This window comes from Parambassis ranga, chromosome 19 (genome assembly GCF_900634625.1).
Source record: "Parambassis ranga chromosome 19, fParRan2.1, whole genome shotgun sequence".
Classification (NCBI taxonomy): Eukaryota; Metazoa; Chordata; class Actinopteri; family Ambassidae; genus Parambassis; species Parambassis ranga.
This window is the reverse complement of record NC_041039.1, coordinates 4522375-4546844: the sequence shown is the minus strand read 5'-3', so window position 1 is coordinate 4546844 and position 24470 is coordinate 4522375. Positions and strand designations below refer to the sequence as shown.

At 41.2% G+C, this 24470-nt stretch overlaps 1 protein-coding gene across 11 annotated transcripts; it reads right to left on the bottom strand.

Annotated features, from left to right (window-relative positions):
• Nucleotides 1-845: 845 nt before the first annotated feature.
• On the bottom strand, nucleotides 846-22752 carry mapta (microtubule-associated protein tau a). 11 transcript variants are annotated; one of them, XM_028432130.1, is made up of 18 exons: nucleotides 15757-15886; nucleotides 15526-15664; nucleotides 14350-14442; nucleotides 13665-13751; nucleotides 12775-12798; nucleotides 11097-11125; nucleotides 9853-9987; nucleotides 9553-9604; nucleotides 9394-9432; nucleotides 8929-9182; nucleotides 8008-8100; nucleotides 7420-7512; nucleotides 7203-7295; nucleotides 5885-5977; nucleotides 5050-5131; nucleotides 4546-4652; nucleotides 4058-4212; nucleotides 3356-3522 (listed from the first exon to the last, which is right to left on the bottom strand). In XM_028432130.1, the coding sequence occupies exons 1-18, from the start codon at nucleotides 15784-15786 to the stop codon at nucleotides 3504-3506; spliced, it is 1617 nt and encodes a 538-aa protein (XP_028287931.1). In that variant the 5' UTR covers nucleotides 15787-15886; the 3' UTR covers nucleotides 3356-3503. The 11 variants fall into 11 exon arrangements, with proteins under 11 accessions (XP_028287934.1, XP_028287929.1, XP_028287930.1 ...); XM_028432132.1 differs by having other exon boundaries at nucleotides 3384-3522; nucleotides 4062-4212; XM_028432133.1 differs by lacking the exons at nucleotides 4058-4212; nucleotides 15757-15886 and adding an exon at nucleotides 22633-22752 and having other exon boundaries at nucleotides 846-3522.
• Between the last annotated feature and the right edge of the window lie 1718 nt (nucleotides 22753-24470).

The following is a 24470-nucleotide window of genomic DNA, read 5'->3' as shown; positions in this document are numbered from 1 at the left end:
TACAGTCTCTGCCGCCTCCTCCTGGTTGTGTTTCAGAAGATCTAGCAGAGGTTTATTTTCGTTAGCACTTGCCCGACAGAAAGCGCTGCCGCATGCTAAAAAACAACATGCTAATGTTATCAAGACGGCACACAGTAAGATTTCCACTTAATAAAAAAAATTTGCAGCTCCTCTCCTGTCTACAGTCACGGCTGTATTAAAATGTGGCATCAAGAAACAACCAGACCCACTTCTCCTATTCATTTCAAATGTAGCAGCTCTCAGCTAGAAGCCGCCCTGAGCTCAGGTTCTTCAAGGGGAATACGTTCTGCTGTTCAATAGTTTTCTTCCCGTCAATCTGACAGGCTGGATTTTGTTTCCACCCATATAACCCCCCTTTCTCACTCTTCACTCCACCCTCAGTAACTAATTGCTATGCAAAAAAAAAAAAAAGTCTATGGTTGTTTTCATTTTACGCCTCTTTTTACGCCACAACCATTCAGTCACTGTTATTTTTTTCTTTTGTAGTTAAGGCAAGATGTCAATGTACCTGTTCGATTGTTGCAGCAGTTAACCTAATCAGTCGTTTTTGTTTTCCTTCTTTTTTGTAAATAGTACCATTAAACATTTATGTTTAACTTGATGCAGCTGTTGTGGCCTCCGTTTATTCTTGCATTCACGGCTTCATCATGACTGTGACTTCATAGCATTTATTTTCAAATACACATATACAGCAACAAGAATCATCATAAACCAGTTATTGATAAAATGCACAATAACGAGAACAATCACATTTCCACAACTGTACAGCGTCAGAAGTAAAAAGAAACAAGGTGGCCTTTTTTTTTTCTTTTTTTTTTTGTTACTGCAGAAACTCACTCAGCGCTCCGCCTGCCCCCACACACACCGAGACAAACGTGGTTGACTGGAACAAAAAGAATTTAGCATGCAACCAAACGGTGTCTGCTCAGTTTGATTAGTATATCCTTCCAAATCCAAAGCATATACATGTATATAAACGGGATATACACGGAGACCACTTTGTGAAGGGTTGTCTCTTACATGAGGTGCATGCAAAAAGCTGTTTCACTCGTATTAATCCGAGTAAAGAGTCACAGGAAAACTGACCAACATTAGGACCTCTTTAAGTATGTTTTAAGGGAAAGAGCCGTTTTATCTCTTGCTGACTACAAAAAACTCAGGTGCTGTCACGATAACTGGAAGTGGACTGTTCAGGTGTTGCTCCGTACACATAAACTCACTGCTGTATAATGTGTTGCCAACTTTAGCCATGTGCTCCAGATCCTCTCAACCGTCATCATCCATCTGCAACACAACATATTCATTCTGCATGGGTACACTTGGAATACATTAGTCTTTTACAGTTTAGTCAGATTCATAAGCAGTAAAACATCCTTATGGGGTAAATACTTTTTGCTCCTTTTTTAATGATGATTCTACCTATAAGTGTACAAAGCAGTTCAAATACTGGAACCAGTGACAAGCCAAACTCCTCATAATTTAATTTTCCTCCTCAAGCTGTAGCGCATTTACAACAGAGCAGTAAAAAAAAGAACACTGACAGTAGCAGGCACAATACAAATGTTTCTTCATATCAAATACATATGTCATATATCCACAGATTACGATTAGAAAAACTGTGCCCAACACAAACCAACGGTTCTACTCTAGCTTTTCTCTGTTTTAAACCCAGGCTACACCTCCCTCCCCCTCCCTCTCTCCCTCCCACTCCCATTATGGTGGAGAAGGTGTGTCAGAAATAACAGCACAGAGGAGTCCATGTTAAAGTCTGTGAATGAATAAGACTGCCTTCCAGTGTTTACTTCTAACATGATGTGCATATTTTAGCTGGCCCTTACATAGTACATAGATGAGAATACAGTTTGCATATAATTGGGATAGATAGACGGTGACTTACACTATAGTGGCTTGAACTTTGACCTATAGAATGATTGATGCTACATTAATTTTTATCTGAGATACAGAAGAATGAGAGAAATGACAGCTGGTACTGTATCTAAAATACCAATTCTATTTCTGGTATACTAACAGTAACAGTATGGACATTGGAAAGCTGCCTTAACTGGATCTATTCCTCATCACTTTTGATCACTTACTCAGAAACACATGGGATATTTAACTGACTTAAGCTCATCCCTACACTGATCACTGGCATTCCTGCTAGTTTTTAGCATCTCTGTGGCAACTCATTATGACCATTTCAAATCTAGTCACTAACCTCCTAAGGCTAGAAACTAGCATTACAGAACTAGGCTCGATAAGCCCAGCAATGTTCACTGTAGCCAAGAGGCTAGCTCTGTACATTAAATAACTAGTGTCCTAAGGCAGGGATGCTAGTAACTAGCCTAGAAATACTCATACATTCCTTGGGTAGCATCCTTAGTTTCTAGCATCTCTAAACTACTCTCCAAACATCCTAAGCTAATCACTCTCATCCTTTAACTAGTCCTTACATCATTTGTCCACAGTCACTAGTGTTTCTAGGTATTCTAGGCAGACACTAGTAATTCAGTGGCTAGTTAGGGCTAATGCTTATGTCCAACCTAAATATGTAGTGTGTTAGTGAAATCAGCTGGTTACTGAGGTAGGCCTGTGAATTACATGTCACTGAGCTCACAGTGCTGAGGAAGGGATCCTTCACTGATCATTCACAGGCGCTGACACAAACACAGACTCCTCTGGGCCCTCAGAAGACTTCCTTCTGGAACACCTCCATCCACGGTCACCTACAGTAGCTCGGGGCGCAGCACACATCGGGACTAAACAAAGCAAAGACAGCAGTGAGGTCTGAAAGCATTTTTTTCTTGCTACTTTAAACAGTTTTCCTTCTGCACCCCTCAACAGACCCTTTAAACTGTTCCTACTGCTTTAGCAAAAACTGGACCTAAACGGCCTGAAATCCCTCATTTTAACCAGTCTGTAATCAAAAAAGGGGACAAGTTACATTTCTAAAAGTTTAAAGTCAATATGGCAGGGAGCCTTAATGACGTCAGATTTATCAGGACATGTGAAGATACAATAATTCCTTAGCTTCACAAGGAGAATTTTGCTCTGCTGGGTTCTTTAACTTTTAAAGGGACACTTACAAAAGGTTGAGAAAGACCACAGAGAAATTCAAACCATTTTGGCCTACTTGTTATTCATGTTTTTTTTCCCTAATAGTAACGCCTGAAGAACAGTTTCAAAGTTAGTGGAGGATAAACAGTGATGGGTAGCTAAAAAAGTCCTGTGAAAATGGAGGAAGGCATCACAACTCCTCTACGTGGTCGTGTGGTCAGGGTGGAGAGTGGAGCATGGGTGCGTTCACAAGCCTTGCTTGGCCAGAGAGGCGGACACCTGGTCAGCCAGCGTGGACAGCTGCGGAGAGTCGGCCATGTTGATGCTCCCGGAGGAGGACACGGTGCTGAGCTGCTGGGGGGATTCTTCCAAAGAGACGATCTCGGCGCCGTGGTCGGTGCGGGCCCTGGCTGTCTCGCGGAAGTTCAGTTTGTGGCTCTCAATCTGCGGTCAGATCAGAGGTGAAAGTTATAAACAGAAGTTATGACCAGTTATAGCCATTTTAGTTATCCACTGCTGGAAAGAATAAAAGATAAAACTCTCACTTTATTTAATTGAATAATTTCTAAGTCTCTGAAACTCTTTTGATACAGGAGAGCTCCCTCTGCTGGCCAGCAACGTGCACATACAGAAAACTGACTACAAACTAAGAAATAACAATAACATAAAGTTCACTTTGTGTCACTTAATGACATCATTCATCAACATCACAGCCACAACCTGTAAAAACAGAACTTTCTGATGGTCCTTAAAATATGACCACATGACTTGTGATATGGTGATGTTACATTAAAACTTCTTTCTGCTACGTGTCTCATTCAAAATAGATGAGCTGTGAATATGCACCTGGGTCAGTATGTGGTACATGGAGGTTCTATTTCTTCTTTTATGATCCTTTTGTGATGTGATACTTTTGACTACATATTCCACCTTAAAATGTGTAATTTACTATGTACCCCTGAGAGAAATTATTACGTACTTACAGGAGTCCTCAATCTTTATGAGGGGGTTCGTCAGGATGGGTGTGATGGGTGCTGAAGGGACAGTCTGAGGTGACAGAGGGGGGGTGACAGCGGGGGAGGGGAGGGAAGGGCTCTCTGAGGTGCTCCCTTCGGTTTCCTTCCCCTTCTCCCTCTTCAGAGGAGCCCCGGCAAAGAAAATGACAGAAAAAGAGGCGTGCAACGAAAAATACACGTGATGGTTTCAACAAAAATCAAATGGAACGCAAACATGTGGAAAACAATCTGCAAACAACAGAAAATATGAAGCAGGGATGAGCAGGATGGAGGCAACTAAAGAGGAAGGAGTGGTAATGACAAATGAAGCTTAACAGTGGACATCTATGAGCTGTTTATGTAAGCGACAGCTGCTTTAGCCACTGAAGAGAGGGTGCAGTTTGATTCAGAGAAGAAGGAGAAGAAGAGCTAGGAAACAGGTTCAAGGCAAGCAGCGTGTGTTTTTTTTTACCTTTCTCTGTCCACCTCCAGGAACATGTCCAATGTTGTCCAGAGAGCCAATTTTGGACTGAACTTTGAACTCCAGTTTCTCGTTTTTGATCTCAATATTCCCACCACCTGGAACAGGACCAATATCCACACATCACACATCCATGCATCACATCAGACACTTTTGTCGTTTTGGTAATCAATCCATACATCCAGCCAGCCACAGGGCCACAGAGGGGCTGGAGCTTATCCCAACTGCCTGTCCCAGGCAGAGCCCACGGTCCAGTGTCCCCAATTAATCGCAGGAAAACACAAAGAGACAGACAACCACTCACACTTACACATACGGCCAATTTAGAGTCCTCAATTAACCTAACATGCACGTCTTTAGTATGTAGGAGAAACCCCATGGAAACCCAGGGACAGAAAGATTCAAATCAAGAGCCAATGAGGCAGCAGCGCTAACCACCGCACCGCCATGCCCCCCTTTTTGGAAATTACATTTTTAATAACAAACATTTTTTACCTGGCTTGTGACGAATGTTGTCTTTTGACCCACATTTAGATGTGACGTTGCTCAGGTCGATCTTTTTGTGCACAATCTGAATCTGTGAACAGAGCAGGAGGACAGTTTGAATTTAGAGCCACGAAGCCGGTCACTGTGCATGCAGCCACGGAGAGTGTGCTCAGGTCAGTGGGCTGTTAGTGTTCACACTACATTTTAGACTAAATTACTAATTTTGTGAGCACTGAAATCCTTAAAACATGCAGAAAAATCAGTCATCTTCTGCATCTTCAACATGCCCTGCTCATCTTGTCTGTAGATAAAAGCCATTTTTCTCCACTCTGAAAGGACCGGTGAGCTCATGTCACGGAAACACAAAGCGTCAGTCTCTCAGCTGAGGTCACCTCAGCGTCGATGACAACGGGGCTCAGTGAGGGGAGGGTCACGGACAGACGCTCTTTGTTAGTGCGCACACACTTCTTCTATCGGGAATCGGGATCATTTAAAAGGTTTGAAGGATTCACACAGGATTCATGCAGGCTGTTCCTTTGATCACAGTCTGACTGACCATGAGCATTACACAGCACTCAGAGACAAAGTCACACTAAGAGGAAGCACTGAGGTTTAGTGCTGTTCTAGTGGTCAGTATGAAATGCTCATGACTGTTCAAGGATCAAACTGTTAATCGGGGGTGTTATCAGGTCCGAGTGTCGGGAGTAACGAGGGGTCATGGGCGGGAGGTTTTCGTGCACTCCTGCTCCTTGTGAAGATGCATTCATTAGGAGAAGAAGAAGAAGGTTTTTGGCAGCAGCTGCATGCCTGCAGCTTGCCACGGGCCACTCCCTTATCTACTCACATTGCCACCACCGGGTACATGTTTTATATTATCTCTGGAGCCGCACCGGGACTGCACACTGCTTAAGTCCAACTTCTTATCGAGAATTTGTACCTGGAAAGTTGATATGTTGGGGGGGGGGGTGTTATCCTGGAGGAAAGCACCAGTAGAATGAGGACCATAGCTGAAGTGGATGGGGGGGCTAGGGGAGGGTTGTAGGAGGGGTGTGAGACCTGACGCGGCTGAACAAGGAGGGTGGGGAGAGGTTTTTGTGTACCTGTGTTGACATTGTGACTGCAAAGATACTCTCATGGTGAAGAGACACACTCACTGGTGCAGGTTTGTTAAACATCAGGCCAAGTACCCTATTTCAGAGGTTTTCAAACTGAGGCCCTGAAATCAATCATCAGGTCAACCTAGGATGATATGTTCACTTCCAGTGCAACAAGGGTGTCATGAATTTGGTCATTACCAGTGTTTTATAGACAATTGTTAATAAAGTTTATCCGTTTTTGTCATACCATCTGGTGATTATGAAGCACATTAACATTCTGTGAGACACCTACTTTATGAGGCAATCAATGCACGTGTCATTTATGAATAATTTAGCCTAGAAACCAAAAAAAAGAAAGTGTTTTCTTCACTGCTGTGATAACGATAGTTATGTTTAAAAGTTAGTACCCTCTTTTATTTCAGTTTTTCTCTGAAAAAACAATAAATATCATGAGATTGTAGTACGTGTTAGCATTAGACAAATACAAACTCAGATGAACAAAAACATATTTTCATTGTGCCATTATTTATCTATCAAACATAAAGCTAAAAAGAAAGAAATCATGTGTTTAATGCTGCGTCCCCTCTTACTGCTTCCATAGGATCTAATTGTGTGAGCTGCAGCAGGTGCTGCTGATGATCAGTCCTTGATGAACTGATCATCAGCAGGTGTACAGTATAAAAACAGACGTTTTGGCAGTTTGCTGCTCTGGAGCAATCAGGTGTGTGTAATTTTTACATAACCTTTTTTATTTATTTAGTAAAAATTACTAAATAAATAAAAAAAGGTTATGTTGTTGTTCAACTGAGGTTGTATTTGTTTAATACTAAGACTTTAATAGTTAATTCTATGATTTTGTATCATGTGTTTGCACAAAAAAGAGGCACTAACGTTTGAACAAGACTGCAGTTGAAAGTAAACAGGAACTCCTCATAGATAATTGAGCATGGATACTTTGAAAACCTCTGAAGTATTTGGACCTGTTTAAGCTAAAAAACTCCATTTTTACCAGATAGTTCTCATGATAATAACTTCAGAGATAAGTTCCTCCATTAAGTTACTCACATTGCCGCCACTGGGTACATGTTTGATATTGTCTTTGGAGCCACACTTAGACTGGACACTACTATAGTCCACCTTCTGATCAAGTATTTTAACCTGGAAAAGTGCATCAGGAGATGTTCAGACTAGAAATAAAGTACAGTAGCTTGATATACATGTGCTCCTTCATTTGTTGCACAGTGACATGTGTGAATGTGAAAAAAACAAGCAGATCTTTCACCTTTCCTCCTCCAGGTGTGTGCTTTAAGTTGTCTTTAGAGCCACAGCGGGCTTGAACGTTAGTCAAGTCCAGCTTCTTATCGAGGATTTGGACCTAAAAGGTGGAGAAGAACAATGCTCTTTAGTAGTTGCAGGAGTAAAAAAGCCAAAAATGGAGGAAGAAAGGTGTTAAAGGGGGATCAGGACTACACATGTTTGGACTGAGTGTTAAAGCTGGCAGCAGAAACTAATATTGCTGTTTTTTTTTGTGGGCTGGGGTGATTTTTCTTCATCTGGTTTTTGGTGGTGAGCTGTGGGACTTGGATGCTTTCAATAAATCACTCTTTCAATCAATCATAACGTGGTTATTCAATAAACACACATGCCCTTACGGAGTGCAGTTTCATGTAGGAACAACAGAAAAGTTACAGATACCAGCTTTAACACAATAAAGCAGAGTTTTTTGGCACTTTTAAGGCATTATTATTGACTGTAACTGTAAATCCATCTTCAACATAGAGCACGTTATTTGATTTGATTTGGTTTTTGATGGTCATAACTGCAGAGATACTCAAGAGTCTGGTGTTGACTTCCTCCCTCAGTTACTCACATTGCCGCCACCGGGTACATGTTTCACATTGTCTTTGGAGCCACACTTAGACTGGACATTACTATACTCCAGCTTCTGATCAAGGATTTTAACCTGGAAAAATGAAAATGTGAAGCTTTTAGATTGAGAGCGTAAACGATGGGTTGACACATGAGCTGTGAAGCCTGAAAAATATGTGCGTTTTGTGTATCCGCATGCAGAGAGATCTCATTTTCCTTTACTAGTCTAACAGGAAATGAAAAAAGCTGCTGAAAAGCTGTTTTTAGCTTTAAACAGTAAAATTAAGTGGTCCATAAATATCACATATAACACATGATCCTCTGTGAAATATCTGACACGTGACTGCAACCAGAATAAAATTAGACCAAAGACTTGTGTGTCTTTAATGTTAAAATAGAACTCCACACACACACACACACACACACACATATTGTACTGCAGATTAGAAGGGAACATCACAAACATTTTTGTGGCACTAAATGTGGCAATATTCTAAATGGCCACTCCATATCTAAGTAGTGAGAGTCAAGAAGTGTGTACCAGAATGTAAACATGCTGCTGCAGGTGGACATTTTAATGTGGACATCTATGAGGACTTACTCCCTTTTGTCATAAAAAAAGTACCACAAACAGCTACACGGCACAACTTGAGAAAAGCAGCTAACTCTCCCTGGTAAAATATGTTAGAAATTAGCTTCTTTATGGAAAAGAAATTTGCTGAACAGGCCTAAGACCTTTATGGCTACACACAATTCTAACCTACCTTCTTACATGATACTATGTCTATGCCTGGAGGCTCAACCCTGCCAATCAATCTGTCCTGCTTCCAGAGTTGCTCTTTCTCAAATATGCCTTAATAACTCTGCGAACATCTGCAGTGTGGACAGTGTGATGTAGTAGCTGGAGTCACAGTTAAGTTACCTTTCCACCTCCAGGCTGATGTTTGATGTTGTCTGTGGAGCCGATCTTGGACCTGACGTTCTTCAGGTCTGGCAGCGGCGCAGCAGCGGCTAAAGGAGCTGGTGGACGGCTCTTCAGGGAGCCCGGGGATTTAGGTGTAGAACGCACCACCGCAATCTTCTTCACTTTGTTTGCCTCAGCTGCAGCCTTTGCCGAAAGTGCTTGGCTAGAGGGGGATTTAGGAGTGCCAGGGCTGCTCTGTCCACTCTTGGCATCTTAAACAATCAGAGAAGTTAAAGAGGTCAGAAGGTTTTAAATGTGTAGAGCTGAGGGAAAAAAAGCTATAAATAACAGAAGCACTGATGGCTAAAAGCAGACCAAGTTTGATCCAAAACAGGATCAGACTATGGCATTGTGGCTACGCACAGATGGATCTCTAGTGACTTGTTTTTGGCTATTTTCTTTTTTTTTATGATTATTTTTTACCTTTTTCGTTTTTTTGGGTGAGGGGTTTCTTGGCACTAGCTGTATCAAATCAAGATCAAATATATCAGATCATAAACAACCTTTCAAAAATCTCACTTTTGAAGTAAATCCAAGAAAATCTAAATTAAAACACAGCAACGGTAAAGTGTTCAGTCGTACCTGGTTGAGTTCTGGCAGACGTTTTGGCTCCTGGGGTTTGCTTTGCACCAGTCTGAAAATCAACAAAAGCTTTGTTTACTTGTAGCAGAGATGTTTAGAGAGCTGGAGTGATTTTATTGTACAGAACAGGTAGCACTAATCATGCACAAATGAGAATCAATCTATAAAGGGGATGGATGGATGAAACATTGGTTAGTGAAATCAAGTTTGGGTGCATTCAAACAGCCCTTTCATCTATTATTTTTTTCTTTTGACCCGTCACTCCGTCCTCGGTTCTACACACTAAGCTGCAGTACTTACTCCTGGCTGCTTTAGCCCTGTGCTGCTGGTTTTAATGGGTATGGAGCTGTGGCCATTTCGGGAGGATGTTTTGTTGCCCTTGGTGACTATGGATGGTCTTTTAAGGGAAGAGGTTGGTGTGGTGGCAGTTTGAGTCTTTTTAATGAAGAGGAAAAAAATGAATGATAAACAAAAAAAATTAATGACAGTGAACATAAAACAGAAAAAATATTTAACAAAGATGATGGGAAGAAAAGACGGTATGGTTTAGTTTAAGAATCATTATGGTTTATGGTAATGACCCAAAACAAAAACTAAAAAGAAAGAATCCAAGCAGCAAATGAAACAAAAATATTTCACTTTGTCGTATATTTATTGAAGAAAATAATTCAATATTACATGCATGCGAGTGGCAAAAGTATGTGAACCTTTACTTTCAGAGAACGGCAGTCTGCCATGTTGGTGGTTTCTTCACATGAACTGTTTGTTTCAGGAGGCTTAACAACATTTAAGTTGGAATAAAGTCAGAACTTTCAGAACATGAACTTTGTTCTTCTTTAAACATTCTTCTGTAAAAGGACTTGTGTGTTTGTTGTTGTCTTGCTGCACTTTGCTGCTCTGACATGCACACCATGGTTGTTCCTTGGTTGCTCCTGTGGAGGTAACAGTGAACTTGAATTCCCTCCATCTGTCTGTCTGTGGATTTGTGGAGTCCAAACTCTTTAGAAATGCTTGTGTAACCTTTTAAAGCCTGATGAGCAGCAACAACTGTTTTTATGACGTCCTCACAAATGTCCTTTGATTATGTCATTATACACTTCTACAAACACATGTTGTGAAGATCAGACTGTGATAGATCACTGTTGTTTCAGTAAAACAGGACACTTGCTGACTTCTTCCGTTGATTGAAAACACCTCTGAACAGATGGATTCCAATTTATCCTTGAAATAAACTGTTAATCCTTGAGGTTCACAGTCTTTTGTCACTCACATATATGTAATATTGGAGCATTTTCTTGAATTCATGAATGATATAGTGAAATATTTCCACTTTATTAGTTTGATTGGGTTCTCTTTTTCCACTGTCAGGTCTTGTGTGAAAATTGGCTAATGTGTTGGGTCATATTAAAGTAGAAATAATAGCAGATATATAACAATAATAGAAAAGGGGTTCACAAACTTTCATGCAGCACTATGTGAGATTAGGTAAACCAAAAGTTTCCTTTATCAAAATAGTATTATTGAAAGACACTACGGTCACATACCTTGTCTCCATTATCCATCTTTGCTTGACCTACAGGAAGAAAAGAGGAGCTGCCGTTAAGATTTTGATACATCAACTCTAAATGCACATATTTGCCTTCAAGTGGGCATAAACACATTCTCAGGGCAAAAAACGTGAAATTATTTATGTTCACTGTGCAGCATGCAATGTGACACACCACAAACACAAAGTGCATGTATAAACTAAATGTGGCCTTGGGCTGCATAACCAGCAGAGTGAGCAGAGATGGAGAGATAAAACAAAAAGCTAACGTGGGGAGGAAGGACAACAAGCTTCTCCTCAGGTCGGAGTCCATAGACACAATTCGAAGGGAGAGTGCTGCATAACACAGAGCAGAAGCTGCATTGTAAATCAAAGAAGTGGAAGGAGTTAACTAAGGAGGACTGGTTCTGAACTGGTGAATATGACAACAAACAGACCTTTGAAAATAGCGACCGGAACCAAAGACTTTCTGGCTGGAGTGCTTTGGGGGGATGTTTTCTGGAGCTCAGCAGTGCCGGTGGTCTGAGCCACACTGCTCCTCATCTCTGAGTCATTAGAAATACCAGACTCTGAATGGCTGGCCCTATGCACCAATGAGTCACTGTTGCTTTCAGCTGCCATGTCAGATGGCAACTTGGTAAAAAGGCGCTCCTCTGAAACGTTCATACTGCTCTGTGCTGGATGAAGGTCTTCTAAATGGCAATCAAAGCTGCACTGTGTGTCAGGAGACTGCTGAGTTTCTGACATTATATTTTTGTCACTGCAGGACCTTAAATCTGCTCCATCAGCAGTCAGTCCTGGTTCTGAAACAAGCTCCTTTCCCTGAATATCCCACAAGCTTCTATCTCCAATGGACGTCAGGTCCTCCAAAGCTGTGCTGCGGACTAAAGCCGTCCCAGCTAGAGTGCTTGTTTCAATCAGACACTCAGACGCATCAAGGCTGATTGCCCTGTGAGAATCCGCAGCTCCGATCCACTCAGGGCTTCCCCTGCTGGCCTGCGTGTCCCGGCTCATCTCTGACCAGCCGCCGAGATCCTCAGAGGCCCATAAAGAGTCACTTAGCTTTTTCCCACACTCTCCCACTGCCTTGTTTCCTTGGTCCACAGAGCAGGAAGCTCCCATGAAGTCAACGCCCTTTTCATCAACTCCAGGCTTTTCAAACTCACTGCAGACTCCAGTATCAGGCCTCACTAATTTGTTTGGAAAGCAGATTAATGATGACATTCACAGCACTCGTTTTCCATCTCCCCATTTAAACGAAAAATAAAGTGACGACCATGAGGGAAAATTAAAGACACTTGTATTTGATTAAAAACAATAAAAAACTCAGAGAGCTACAAATGGTGATGATGCATGAACTGTGAGGTGATTTCATTTTCACATCAAAACAAAATGACATGGAAATGGAGAGTAATGCATCGCAGTGGGGTGGCAGACAAGATCTGATGCATTCCAGTGAAGATAATGACCACTGAATTTACACTTTTTAGTCAGAATTGAACTACACAACTTAGATTTAATGCAAAACATATTTAAATTATTCAAACAAATATGCAGGAAATGTACTATTAAAAACAGATTACAGAGAATGGCTCCTGCTGGAATCCTAAATGTTTTCATATCCATCATCTGCAGTAAATAAATTCAGCCTGAGCTCAATCAATAAAACAGCCTACCTGTTGAAGCTGCTCCTCCTGCTGCTGAGTGAACATGATGAGACAAAAAAGGACATGAGATCTCAGTCATTAATGAGTTTCTGTCATTCACGACTGATTAATGCACTCACTCACTGCAAAGAAATCAATGAAAGCCTGCATACAGCATGTCTCTAGTTAATGCAGAAAGCCCACAGCAACCAGCAGTCAGTTTAATATATCATTCAAAAGCACAAGGATGGATATGCTGCATGGTATTTGTTTTAGCCTCGTGCAGCTGTACCACATATGAGCTGGTGCGCTCTGTGGCACCGCAGCTGTTTTTCCCATTATCCTGATGTTCCCCATGTCTGGGAGTTGTGAGTCTCTGTAACAAGAGATTTAAATCTGCTTGCGGTTTGGCCAGAAAGTAACCATCTTTATGCTTAAAACAAGCACATTTGCCTCTCGAGTCTATTTCTGATCATGTTGTAGTTCTGTAAGAAAATATCAGCATTGACAAAAAAAGAGCAAAGCCACACAACACACACTCCTGTCCAATCACGATGCTGAAAGAAAAAGGTGGTCAGCTTCATTCACAATGTTAAAATTAGCTTGTAAGCTTACCCAATCTGAGAAAATCAATATCACTCTCATATCTGGACATTAAATATTGAGCTACAATACTTCATAAAGTCTTACTGTACCAATTATTTAACAGCAAATTATTTTATTTTATTATGTTTTTGGAACCGACTGACAAATTAGCTTTATGATAAGATAATCGGGCTGTGACTTCATATTTAATGAGTAGATCTGAGAGTGGTTTTGTCTAAGTCTCTGCAAAAACCTTTTCTTTAGCAACACCCAGAAAAGAAACCTGTCACACAAGCAGCTAAAAAGAGACGGGATCTCAGAGACTGGAGGCATACCAAGTCGCCCCTCATCTTCACAAGAGCTGCTCTCAAATTCTGAGAGCTCGGACACAGGTTCAGCACCTTCTTTGTTTGCAGAAGCCTCTGCGGTAGGATAAATGGATGTCAGTCAGTCATTAAAAAGAAGCTGTTGGACCTTAATCTCTTCAAGTTTACACAGCTCAGTCTGCTGAGTTTGTCCACTCAGGAGCTGTTTAACAGCTCAACTCGATGACCTGTCCTCCCGTTTTGCATTTGGAAAGATGTCGTTTTCAGTATTCATGATCAAAGCAAGCTTAACAGAGGCTACAGTAGAGCTACGGTGGCTAATTCAGAGACACAGACTCATTTTTTTCTGTTAGCCACTGATTTGTTGCTCGTACAATTCTACATGTCACTGAGTAATAGGCTCCTTTTACATTTTGTTTATGTAACAACACAGCTATCATTACCACCAGCTGCTTGTCAAATATCAGGCCAGTAAGCAGGGCAAAAGCAGGAATACACATAAATCAAAAGGCACCATATACACCAGAAAACAGAGGAAAATCAGCACATTAAGAGAAGCATCTCCCAGATTACATCTCTAAAACAAAGCAATGACATTTATTAAAAAAGGAAGAAATTTGAAAACAAAAGCATGCTAAATTAGGGTTAAGCTGCATTTCAAGCTGCATGACATGAGGAGTGCAGGCAGTCGTACCAGGCTGCACCTCGTCATCACAGTGGCTGCTCTCTTGCTGAGAGAGCTCAGACACAGATTTCAGCCCATTTTCAGTCAGCACTGCTTCATTCTCTGTGAATTAAAGGTAAACTGGAGGTCAGGCTGGAAAACTGTGACAGAAGCACTTGGAAAAATACAAGAGCTTTCTTTAATCACCAATATCAAATGATGGATCGTTTTAGTAATAGTTTCTGAATTAATCACACATTTACAGCACTACATATCCTTTAAAATTACCACAACCACACTGTTAAACCTCTAATCTTTCCACACGTTACATCTCCTACTTAAAGAAGTCAGTTAAATACTTACTTTGTGTTTCACTGCTGATTAATGTGTCATTTTGCTCTGCAGATGGACCTGACTCTGTGTGCTGCTTCCTGTTAGTACATGACATGATGGGCAGTGGAAACGGGGAGAACGACTGCACTAGCGAAGGCTGTAAACTAGGGAACGCTAGGCTACGTACTAATTGGCCATATGGTATATTGGGATAAGAAGGGAGAAAACACATTGCTGACAAACAGATTATTAGCAATTCGCTAAACAATCTGCCAAGACTAGAATGACTTTAAGTACATCTTTAAGCCCTTTATTTGTTGTTTTTCACTGATCAATCCATCTTGTTAGATATCCGCTGTTTTTACAGCATTAAAGGCTTGATTGTTCATGGACTGAATCAGCCACAAACAGTGGCACAGGATGGAGACAGGACTCATTCTCAGAGGTCTGACCCAGATGCCTGGATTACAGTGCAGCTGCAGTTGGGCACTCATGCAGGGCCAGTCAAGCATGTTTTGTATCCATTATGTAAAGAGAGATTAAAACAAAACACAGTTAGAACTCTGAAGCTCGGCCTCTGTTCCAACTCTATGCAGTCTACAGTGACTTTCAGGAAAAAGTCCTGTCTGACATAATAACGGCCATGTTAAACTTTAACCCTGTTGGCCCAAAAGATGCCAAAAGAAACCACAAACACACATATAATTACTTTATATATTTATATTATATATTTAAATATGTTGATATGTATAAATATCTACAGAGGTCAACATCATGAATGTAGATGGATTTCTGTGTTACAAACTAGATGGCCTATGCTTCCTGTTTTATGTTCATTATCGTGGATGCAAACTGTTTCTGTACTTCTCTGACCTTTCATTTTAGCGACTCCATTCTCCTGGTGGTGCTGGTCATTGATGGTCATGTTGGCTAAGGAGGTGTTCATGGTGTCACCAGAACTGTAGCTGTTTGAGGCGTTGTTCATGTAGTCCATTGCCAGTCGCAGGTCAGGCTGTGAGAGAGCAAATTCACTAGTGTAAGTCCTAATGTGTCAAGCTACATACATTATATTAGGTTACAAATTTCCCATGCAAAGGAGCTTACTAGGAGGAAAAGCACTTTGTCATCCGGCATGTAGAACCCAGTCCATCACCACAAAATGTAAACAGACACTGTGTCTGTGAAAACCCAGTTATTTATACATCCTGACGTGGGGTCGAGGCTTCATGTTACAGCCTCACAGACCAAAATAGTGCCTGCTGCCCATGTGCACACTGTCCTCGCTGTGACAGGCTGCACTTCCTAAACAACCTCTGACTAACTCTGAGTCTGTGACTTGACAGGAGTAAAGTCTGTGCTTCATGTAGAGCTACATTTCAACTCTTTAGGATGAAGATGCAGACTGTACTGTACCACAGGACAACCAGCCCTGTGAATTGAGTTTTTTGAGAATTGAGTTAAATCTCAAAAAAAGAGGATTACATATCAGATTAAACCCAAGCCTCCGGTTACATCAGCACTGTTCAGTTTGAATCATATTTTTTGCCGCCCTCTCTCACACACACACGCACAAAGCCAGAGTGGAGAGCTTATGGCGTAATCAGTCTGGGCATCTAAACTGCTTGATTCGTGTTTGTTTGGCGACGCAGATTTGGCAGCTTCTGGCTTTTCAGTTCACCCTCATGCCCACTTTGGCACACAGGCATGACAGTTTAATCTCTAAGGTACAGTTTAGCTTCAAGCCTGTAGTGATCAAAAGACAGAGTATAACAGCAGGACATAAAATTGTCTTAAGAAATGGAAACTAAGCAGCAGAAGAAATTTTCTTCGGTGGAAGGCAACAAAAACAAAAGTACAGTAGAATATCCATGTTATGCTTTATGTGCTTGACAATCACTTGTATTTAGAAGATGATAACTTTTTTCAAAGAGTATGTTCAAAGAAATAGTGGAACTTTAGCACAATCTCTGTCTGTAATGGGCTACAATTACTGCCTTAAACTTGAAATATTTCTGTCTTCATTTAAGTAAATGCCTGAAGTGCATCTGTCCCCCTGGAGGCTTTTTTTTTAACACCATGCCATGACAGCACTTGATGCAATTGTCTCTTTATGAGCTGCAATGCCTAAACTGTTTCCGTGGTTACTCCACCCTATAAAACCCACTCCAAATGGTGCACTTGGCTCAGCTATGTGACCTTCCCTCAGTGTGCCTTCATATCTCCTGACCTTGGATGTTTATACAGCATTCCACTTTTCAACACAAATGGCAGGAACTGGGAAAGTGGTGGCAACCGCATCAGGACTACTGATCACAGTGAGGGTCACTTTCTAAAAGCAGTGGAGAGATATATGGCCATGAAAAAGGTCAAATACAATACAATATATGAAGCACTACTGTCTAAGCATGAAATCCTTATGGATCTTCTTCCTGCTTTCAACAGAGGCCCAAAACTCTGAACATAAACCACAACAGGTTCATTATTTCCTTTCCTTTGAGCCATGACACAGGGACATGACTTTTCCTTTGCTTAATCCTGCTTGATTGGCTCTGTTAGATGGATTTAAGAGTCACAGACAGGGTTAGGAAGCAGGTGTAGACTGATTGTTTGTTTTGGGCAGTGAGTAAGCCAATTTACTCAAGGTTTGAGTATACTTGTAATAAATTCACCAACCCTTCCTTTTAGCTATGTTAATGTTAGACAAAAGAAGTGCAGTGACTTTGGACTTGTCGCATTTATCTGTACCTGAAATATTTATTGCTACTTATTGCTAGTTGTTGACAGTAAAAAAATACAAACAAATAACAGCAGTACATTTTTTTTCTAAAATCCTCATTAGAAGAGGAGGCTAAATCACTAAATTATAAATGCAAGTGTGTTTGTCCTATAGAAATTCTAATGAATAGTGTACTCTTGGTCCTCACACACAGCTCTGGGACAAAACTCCCATTGTAGCTTTACACATGACAGAATCCAAACAAGAAGAAAGCTGCACCCTTGCCAACAACGAGAATCCTTCTGAGAGGCTGTTCACTCCACATCCGGGAGCATAGATCGTTTGAGAGCAAACAAGCTCAAGACTGCTAAGAGACTGGATCCTTCGGCTAGTAAACACACTGTATGTACACAAGGAATGTATATTAGTATGGGAATAAAGTTCAAACCCTATTAAGGCTTATATTTCTGAAAAAAAACATGCAAGAGAAAAAGAAACACAACATCTATTTATAATCTGTCTTTAGAGAACCACCAGTCCTTCACTCATTGAGTTTTGCTGACACCCCCAATTGATGATCTGAATTGTGGCAAAACAGAAACACATTTCACCTGCCGCAGAATGGGAGCATGACAGTGGTCTTTGTCGCAGCTCCATGAAGAGGAAAAGGCTCAGAGGTCTGCTGATGCAGCTTGTTCCTCTCAGGGGCGTGTGAAAATGTAATCTTGGCACAGACTCTGCTCTACAAGGAGCACGGTCAACAACGATGTTGACACAACTTCAGGAGCTCCTAACACACAGAGTCACAAAGTATGTGTGTGTGTGTGTGTGCTCATATCCAATGTGGGATGCACCAGTGAAATAAATCACAAAAATAAAAAGGGAAACCTTGATTTCTGCTAATTGTTGTTTTATCTGACTTTTTTGTCATCTGGGCTATCCTTCTGAATTTAATCAGCAGGATTTTCCTGTATTGTCAAAAACAAGGTGTATTGCTAAGCAGTGCAAATAGTATTGTGTTCAGTAGTTAAGGTTCTACAGGGACTAACTTCCTTTCTACCATCAAGTGGCCAGTGGTGGAACTGCCGTTTTTCCAAGTAGGAAAAGGAGAGTGTTAGACTTCTTCCTTTCCAGTAGACAAGTCTGTCTTCTTGTTTATTTGCCACAAATACACTGTCTCTCATCAGTCCACAGAGTATTTTCCCAGAAGTCTTGGGGATCATCAAGATATTTTCTGGCAAAACTGAGACAAGCCTTTATGTTCCTTCTGCTCAGCAGTGGTTTTCATCTTGCAAGTCTGTCATGCAGGCCATTTTTTTCAGTAACTTTCTTTCTGTATGATAGGCACAGCAGTTAATGAGAACATGAGCGAGTCTACTCCACTTTGTCAGGCACGTCCTATTTAAGTGTTTCCTTGATTGAGAACAGGTGTGACAGCATTTAGGCCCAGGTGTGGCTAGAGAAGTCAGCTCTCCAGAGATGTGACACACCATTTATGTTCATTTATGTTTTAATAATAAACTTTGTGCATTTCGTGTTTACTTGTGTTGTTTGATGATCTGAAACATAGTATAACAAACGTACAAAAAAATAAGAAACACACCACTGTACATGTACAATAGCCAGGCTTACATCTACTATATGCCTATTTTTTGAGAGGGCAAAGATCCATTCCATATAGACTGGTATAAAACAGGCATTCAATATTCACATCTCAGACACTGGAACGACAGTATATTTAGCATGTTTTCTTTATAAATAACTCACTACTGATGATTCATTTAATGTCATTTGAGTCTTGACATAATTGTTTCTGAGCTAAAATGGCTCAAATCTAAAAGCAAAGGGGTGAAGCCGTGTATGGGCCTGCCGGCTCACCAGCACTGCTTGTAGCTCATCTGAGAGATGAGGATGCTGCCCTCATGCTTGATTGCTTCTGTATCTCTGACCTACTTTCCTCATCGTTCGCTCTCTGTGTTCTTTCCCTCAGCCTCTCACACACACACATACACTGACTCTACCTTTCTAATGTGGGCCCAGCCCTGCAGCGGAGGAGCTAAAGGTGGAGCCTGGTTCCAGTTTGCCCTGCATCTAAGTGCTGGAGGGAAAAAAATCTTGCTGGGCCGGCCTCCTGCTCGGCGTCTACAAACAAATGTTCAAGATCATGGAATTATTTTACCTCCAAGATGTAAAGCCACACCCAGCTACCTTTAAAAACATATTTCAGCCACAGCCCTCTCTAAAAACAAAATAACTGCTACACTACTTAACACAACACTTTCAGTTCCAGTTCAACAGAACAGTAAGCAAGACGAACCACAGCATTTTTAAGACTACACAATATGGATTTTAAAACATTAAACCTTCTTGTGTTTTCATGATGCACAAAGTTAAGCAATCAGCTGCTGCATGATTACAGTGTACACAAGAGAGGCACACACACAGAGGTCTACTGGTGCAATGAGCCAAAGTCCTCCATCAGCATGGTGCCAATTAACTGTGTACAGGAATGCAGTTTAAAACCTGCTGTGCTGTTACTACATTAAGAAAAAGAGGAGCTACTGACATCCATCACAGCACACTGTCAGGTCTGAATTAATAAAATACACATAGAAAACAATGTGTGTTTTGCATGAGGATAAATCAAAGAATCAATTTTGAATTCAATTCAACACTTGCACACAACACTATTCGCTGAAACCAGGGAATATTTTGTATCTTGATAGTAAAAAATATCTATAAAATGATCAATAACCATTTTAGCTCTACAATCAGATACAGTAAATCTATATTATTATATTATTATTATATTAATATTTTGTATAAGTATCTAAGATACTTATACAAAAGCTCCACTATAAAACAGTAATTTCAGTGCTGCTGTTTGCCAGCCTAAGCTCTGCTTGCAGGTCCATCCGAAATCAGCCTGGCTGGATGGATGTGGTCAGTTTTGGATTGGAGCCGACATGAGGCAATAGCCCATCAGTCTTTGCTAAATGGAGCACTTCGGTGTGGATGCATTTCATAACGCCTGACACTCAAGGCCCTGCTATTGAAGCTGATGACCCAGTAGCTAAATTAAAGAAAGTGATTGTTTCATTTGAAGGCCTGCAAAACCGCAGATAGCCTGGAACCTGTAGTCAGTGCAGCTGTTTCCAATCTAGGAATTGAATCCCTGCACAACATTTGCAAGGCAAAACTGAGACATGATTTATGACAAAAGAAAGTAGAATAAAGCTGCACTCATGTCTGTATTTGTAACTAAGCACGTGTCAATCTGTCACCCAGTAAGTTAAACCTGAGTCACAGCTACCCCTAGCTAAAGCTAATGTCTAGGTGATCTGTTTCTTGTCATTGTTTGCAGATGATGTCTGCAAATAATAATGTAGTAAACTCTACCAAATACATAATGATTACCATAACCCAACTAAACTCCTGGGGGCTCTGGTGCAACATTAGCTCCTGATTGCATGTACATGACAGTACTATTATTTCCCTTGACACACAGAAAATAAAAAAAACGTTATTTTTTCTGGTAAATGTAGCTATTCACTTGTTTTTGTTATTTGTTTTGTTTTCTACTGTGAATTGGAAGAAAGAAAAAACTGCTTGAAGTTCTTTTGTGATGCATGTTTTAAACCAGTAAATGTTTAATTTAAATGAGGACCTCAAATGCCAGTTTCTTTCTGCCATCTTTACAAGCAGCTAGACTGCTAGTTCAGGTGGAGTACAGTATCTGATTTTGTGCTATATTATCCATCCATGAGATGCATTCATGGTGGACCTGACCTCATGTGAACACTCCCAGCAGCTGTATTTACAAGGGAGGAGTCAGACCCATCAGACCTCTCTGTGTGCATACCTGTGTGTTCCTCCACTAACAGCTCATGTCAAATCTGCAGAAACTTGCAGCAGTGTGTCTATCAGAACATTAAGAAGACGAGATGTCTCTCATTCCTTTCAGCAGATCATCTGGCTGCTTGGAATGGCTCCCAGCTGTGGTTACAGACTACAACATGCCCGCTTCCCCTATCCATGACTGTAGCAGAAATCAATGTAACCAGTACAACCCGATGAGGATGGGAAAGAGGTGTGTCCGAGCAAATGCACAACATATCCTCATTCTAATAAACGTGTTCGTTCCAAAATGAACCACAAATATCATCATCAAGCACATGGAAAACATCCTTTTGTTTTCATGTGGTTTGTGCAAAGGGCTTGCATGCACCTACTGTGGATCAGATCGTGTCCGCTGACCCCGGGAGGATTACTGAAGAGCCCATATGTGTCAGATAAGCAGCCTGCTTCAGTGCGCGGGCTATGTGACAGCGGCATTCTCCACTGTTGATCAAATGAAAAATGGGCTTGGCATTTGCGCACAGGCGCCGCATCACCCTGATTCTCCACAGAATGTGCTCTCTGAATAATGGAAGAATATGAACATAAAGCAGAGACGCACGTAAATCAACGCATTACACCAGGGGCTGGGTCCCTTTTTTGCATTACATTGCAATCAATTGCAGGATATCGTATCATGGAATAAAGGACGCACAAATAGCGCTGTTAGAAACCGTGCAGGCCCTTAGTTGCGCTACAGAAGCGAAAGATCCAGAATAACGGGAAAGCAGACTAGATTCTCACAGCCATAAATTCATACTGAATTATAGTCAAATCACACCGCACAAAGAAAACACGTGTTCGCCGCTCCTAAATATAGGATAAATAACATTGTTGTCCTTTGGGGATCCTTTAATAATGAGATTATAAATATTCTGTCGGATTAGTCTGCGCGCAAGGACAAGATCGGAGCGGTTGAAACGAACGCAGGACCTGCTCCTAAGAACGATGGAGACATATTTATACTCTGCTGGAAATGTTGTAGAAAACGTGATATTATTCCTTGTATCTGAGTAGCTCCTCCGGGGTTGGAGCGATAATGGCTGCAACAAAAACACGTTTCTCTCCAGCACAATGCAGGAAAACTGGAAACGAAAGATTTTAACAGAGAAAACGTGCAGCAGGGAGATCTGTGCTAGAAAAGAACGTTCTTCGTTTGGGTGCATGATATTTCTATACGTGAAAGCGCACAGAGGCCCAAACCTCTCCCACCTCATGCAAAAAAAATGTTCAGTGACAAGACGAATGCCGATGGAGAATTACGACGCATCGATTAGCTCCCCTGTCGCCGGTTTGTGCTCCTTCGCTGTCATTGCACGGAGGTTCGGATCGGGTAAACAACAGTAATATGTCGGCTTTTTTCTTACCTGAGTGAAGACAGCGGTGTTGTCTCTTCAGTGGCAGTCGCTCACCGGGCGCACACGGCTTCTCACTCGCAGTGCAGCAGCCGACCGGTGGATGGCGCTGCGGAGCGGCGGCTGTCTGTCCTGAAATGCAACCTGTCTGCTCAAAACAGCCTCCAGTCCATCTGGTTCCACACAGAGTAAACAAAAGACATCACATATATATAATGCAGCTTCTCTTCTTACATTTTAACTGCAATAGAATAAAACACATTTTCAAAATGTTGTATACAGAGATGTGGCAAAATTAACCATTTTAAAAAACTAAATACTTAATATAAAAACCAACTGATCAAGTTTTAAATAAAGGTAAAATCCTGCAAAGACAAAATCAAGGCTGCATTTTGTCTCACACATGCAATGGTTCTGTATGAGGGAGGGACACCAGCCTGAACAGAAGCTACAGTAACAGCACACAAAGGTCACGTCTTGGCACATAAAACAGTGGAGGCCTGCGGGACAGTGCACCCTTGTGTCACTCCTCTTTCACTGGCCTGCCTGTGGCCTCTCACTATCACACACTGGGCGCCAACTTTTACACTAAGTCGAGAAACCATTCAGCTCTGGAACACAGCAGTGGAATTATTGACGGTCAGAACGCCCTTGGGAACCCTCGACATGTTGGCAAGATGAGCCCCTTTCTTTCTTCTCTCTCTGTCTTGGGTTTTTTTGGAAACATGCCCGATCCAACAGCTGCCACTAGCTGTGTGGTTGAAGATGATTTGGTTCATCCTGTGGTGGGAGTTCACAGTGGGCCAGGTGCTGTCACGGGATCCCTGCCCGCCCTTTTAAATTCTTATGTAGTCAGCAGGGGCCGAAGGAGCCACTTCACAGGCAGCGGGATATTTCAGATTTTCTGTGCAGATTTCAAAGGATGCGAGTCAAATAAGGCGAGAGTCTTTTCTTAAATAGTTTTGTTGTATCTGTCATTTTAACAGCCGTATGCCCTCCATAAGAAAATCTAAATCAAAAACAGAGCTCTCAGAAAATGCACTATTGTCTCAAAAAGTGAACACAGATGGATTTCTTTGGACTGAATGATTTATTTTTTCTGCCTCTAAGTTTTGTTTAGCATTCTGCAGTTAAACAATGCTGCAAACATTTTCTGCAGATGTATAATTACACCCTCACAGATGACAGCGGTGTTTGACACTAACAGAGGCCGACTTGACTGTGGCCGAGCAGTCCCTGCATGGGTGAAGTATTTGGGACTGTGACAGTGGATGCAGATCAGTGGTGACTGTGCAAAGAGCTTCACATCTCAGTTATGAGTCGTCAGGATGACTTCAGGCCTCTCTAGCAAATTCTTAAATACATAAAGACAAACTTCCCATCTGCCCCCCCCCCCCCCCCCCCCCCCCCCATCACAAAAATGTTGCTTTTATTCATGCATTTGTTCATAATATGCCTTGTGGATTACTGTCAAATAATTCACATTATGAATTCAAGAAATTCTTGAAAGAATCAAGGTTTTGGAAAGGCCTTGTCAAAGTCCAGACCTCAACCCAACTGTCCAAAAAATCTCAATTAACTGAATCAATTTTGTGAAGAAGAATGGACCAAAATTTATTTTACAACCATTTGAAAGACTGATAAAGTCATACAGGAAACCATTACTTCAAGTTATTGCTTGCTAAAGGTGGATCTACAAGCTACTGAATCATGGAGGGATTTTTTTTACATATATATATATATATATATATTTTACATATATATATATATATATATATATATATATATATATACTAAACTGATGCTTAAGAAGCAAATATGAAATCCAACTCTAGAGGGAGCTATTGCAG

What these genes read in the sequence shown, in the direction of transcription:
- mapta (XM_028432128.1), bottom strand. Translation starts at nt 15,786, where the DNA reads ATGCCGGATGACAAAGTGCTTTTCCTCCTA. An exon ending in ACAAAGTGCTTTTCCTCCTA is followed by an intron (nt 15,665 to 15,756) that starts GTAAGCTCCTTT and finishes GCTCTCTCACAG; the next exon opens with CCTGACCTGCGACTGGCAAT. An exon ending in CTGGAGGTGGACAGAGAAAG is followed by an intron (nt 3,523 to 4,545) that starts GTAAAAAAAAAC and finishes ATCTGACCGCAG; the next exon opens with ATTGAGAGCCACAAACTGAA.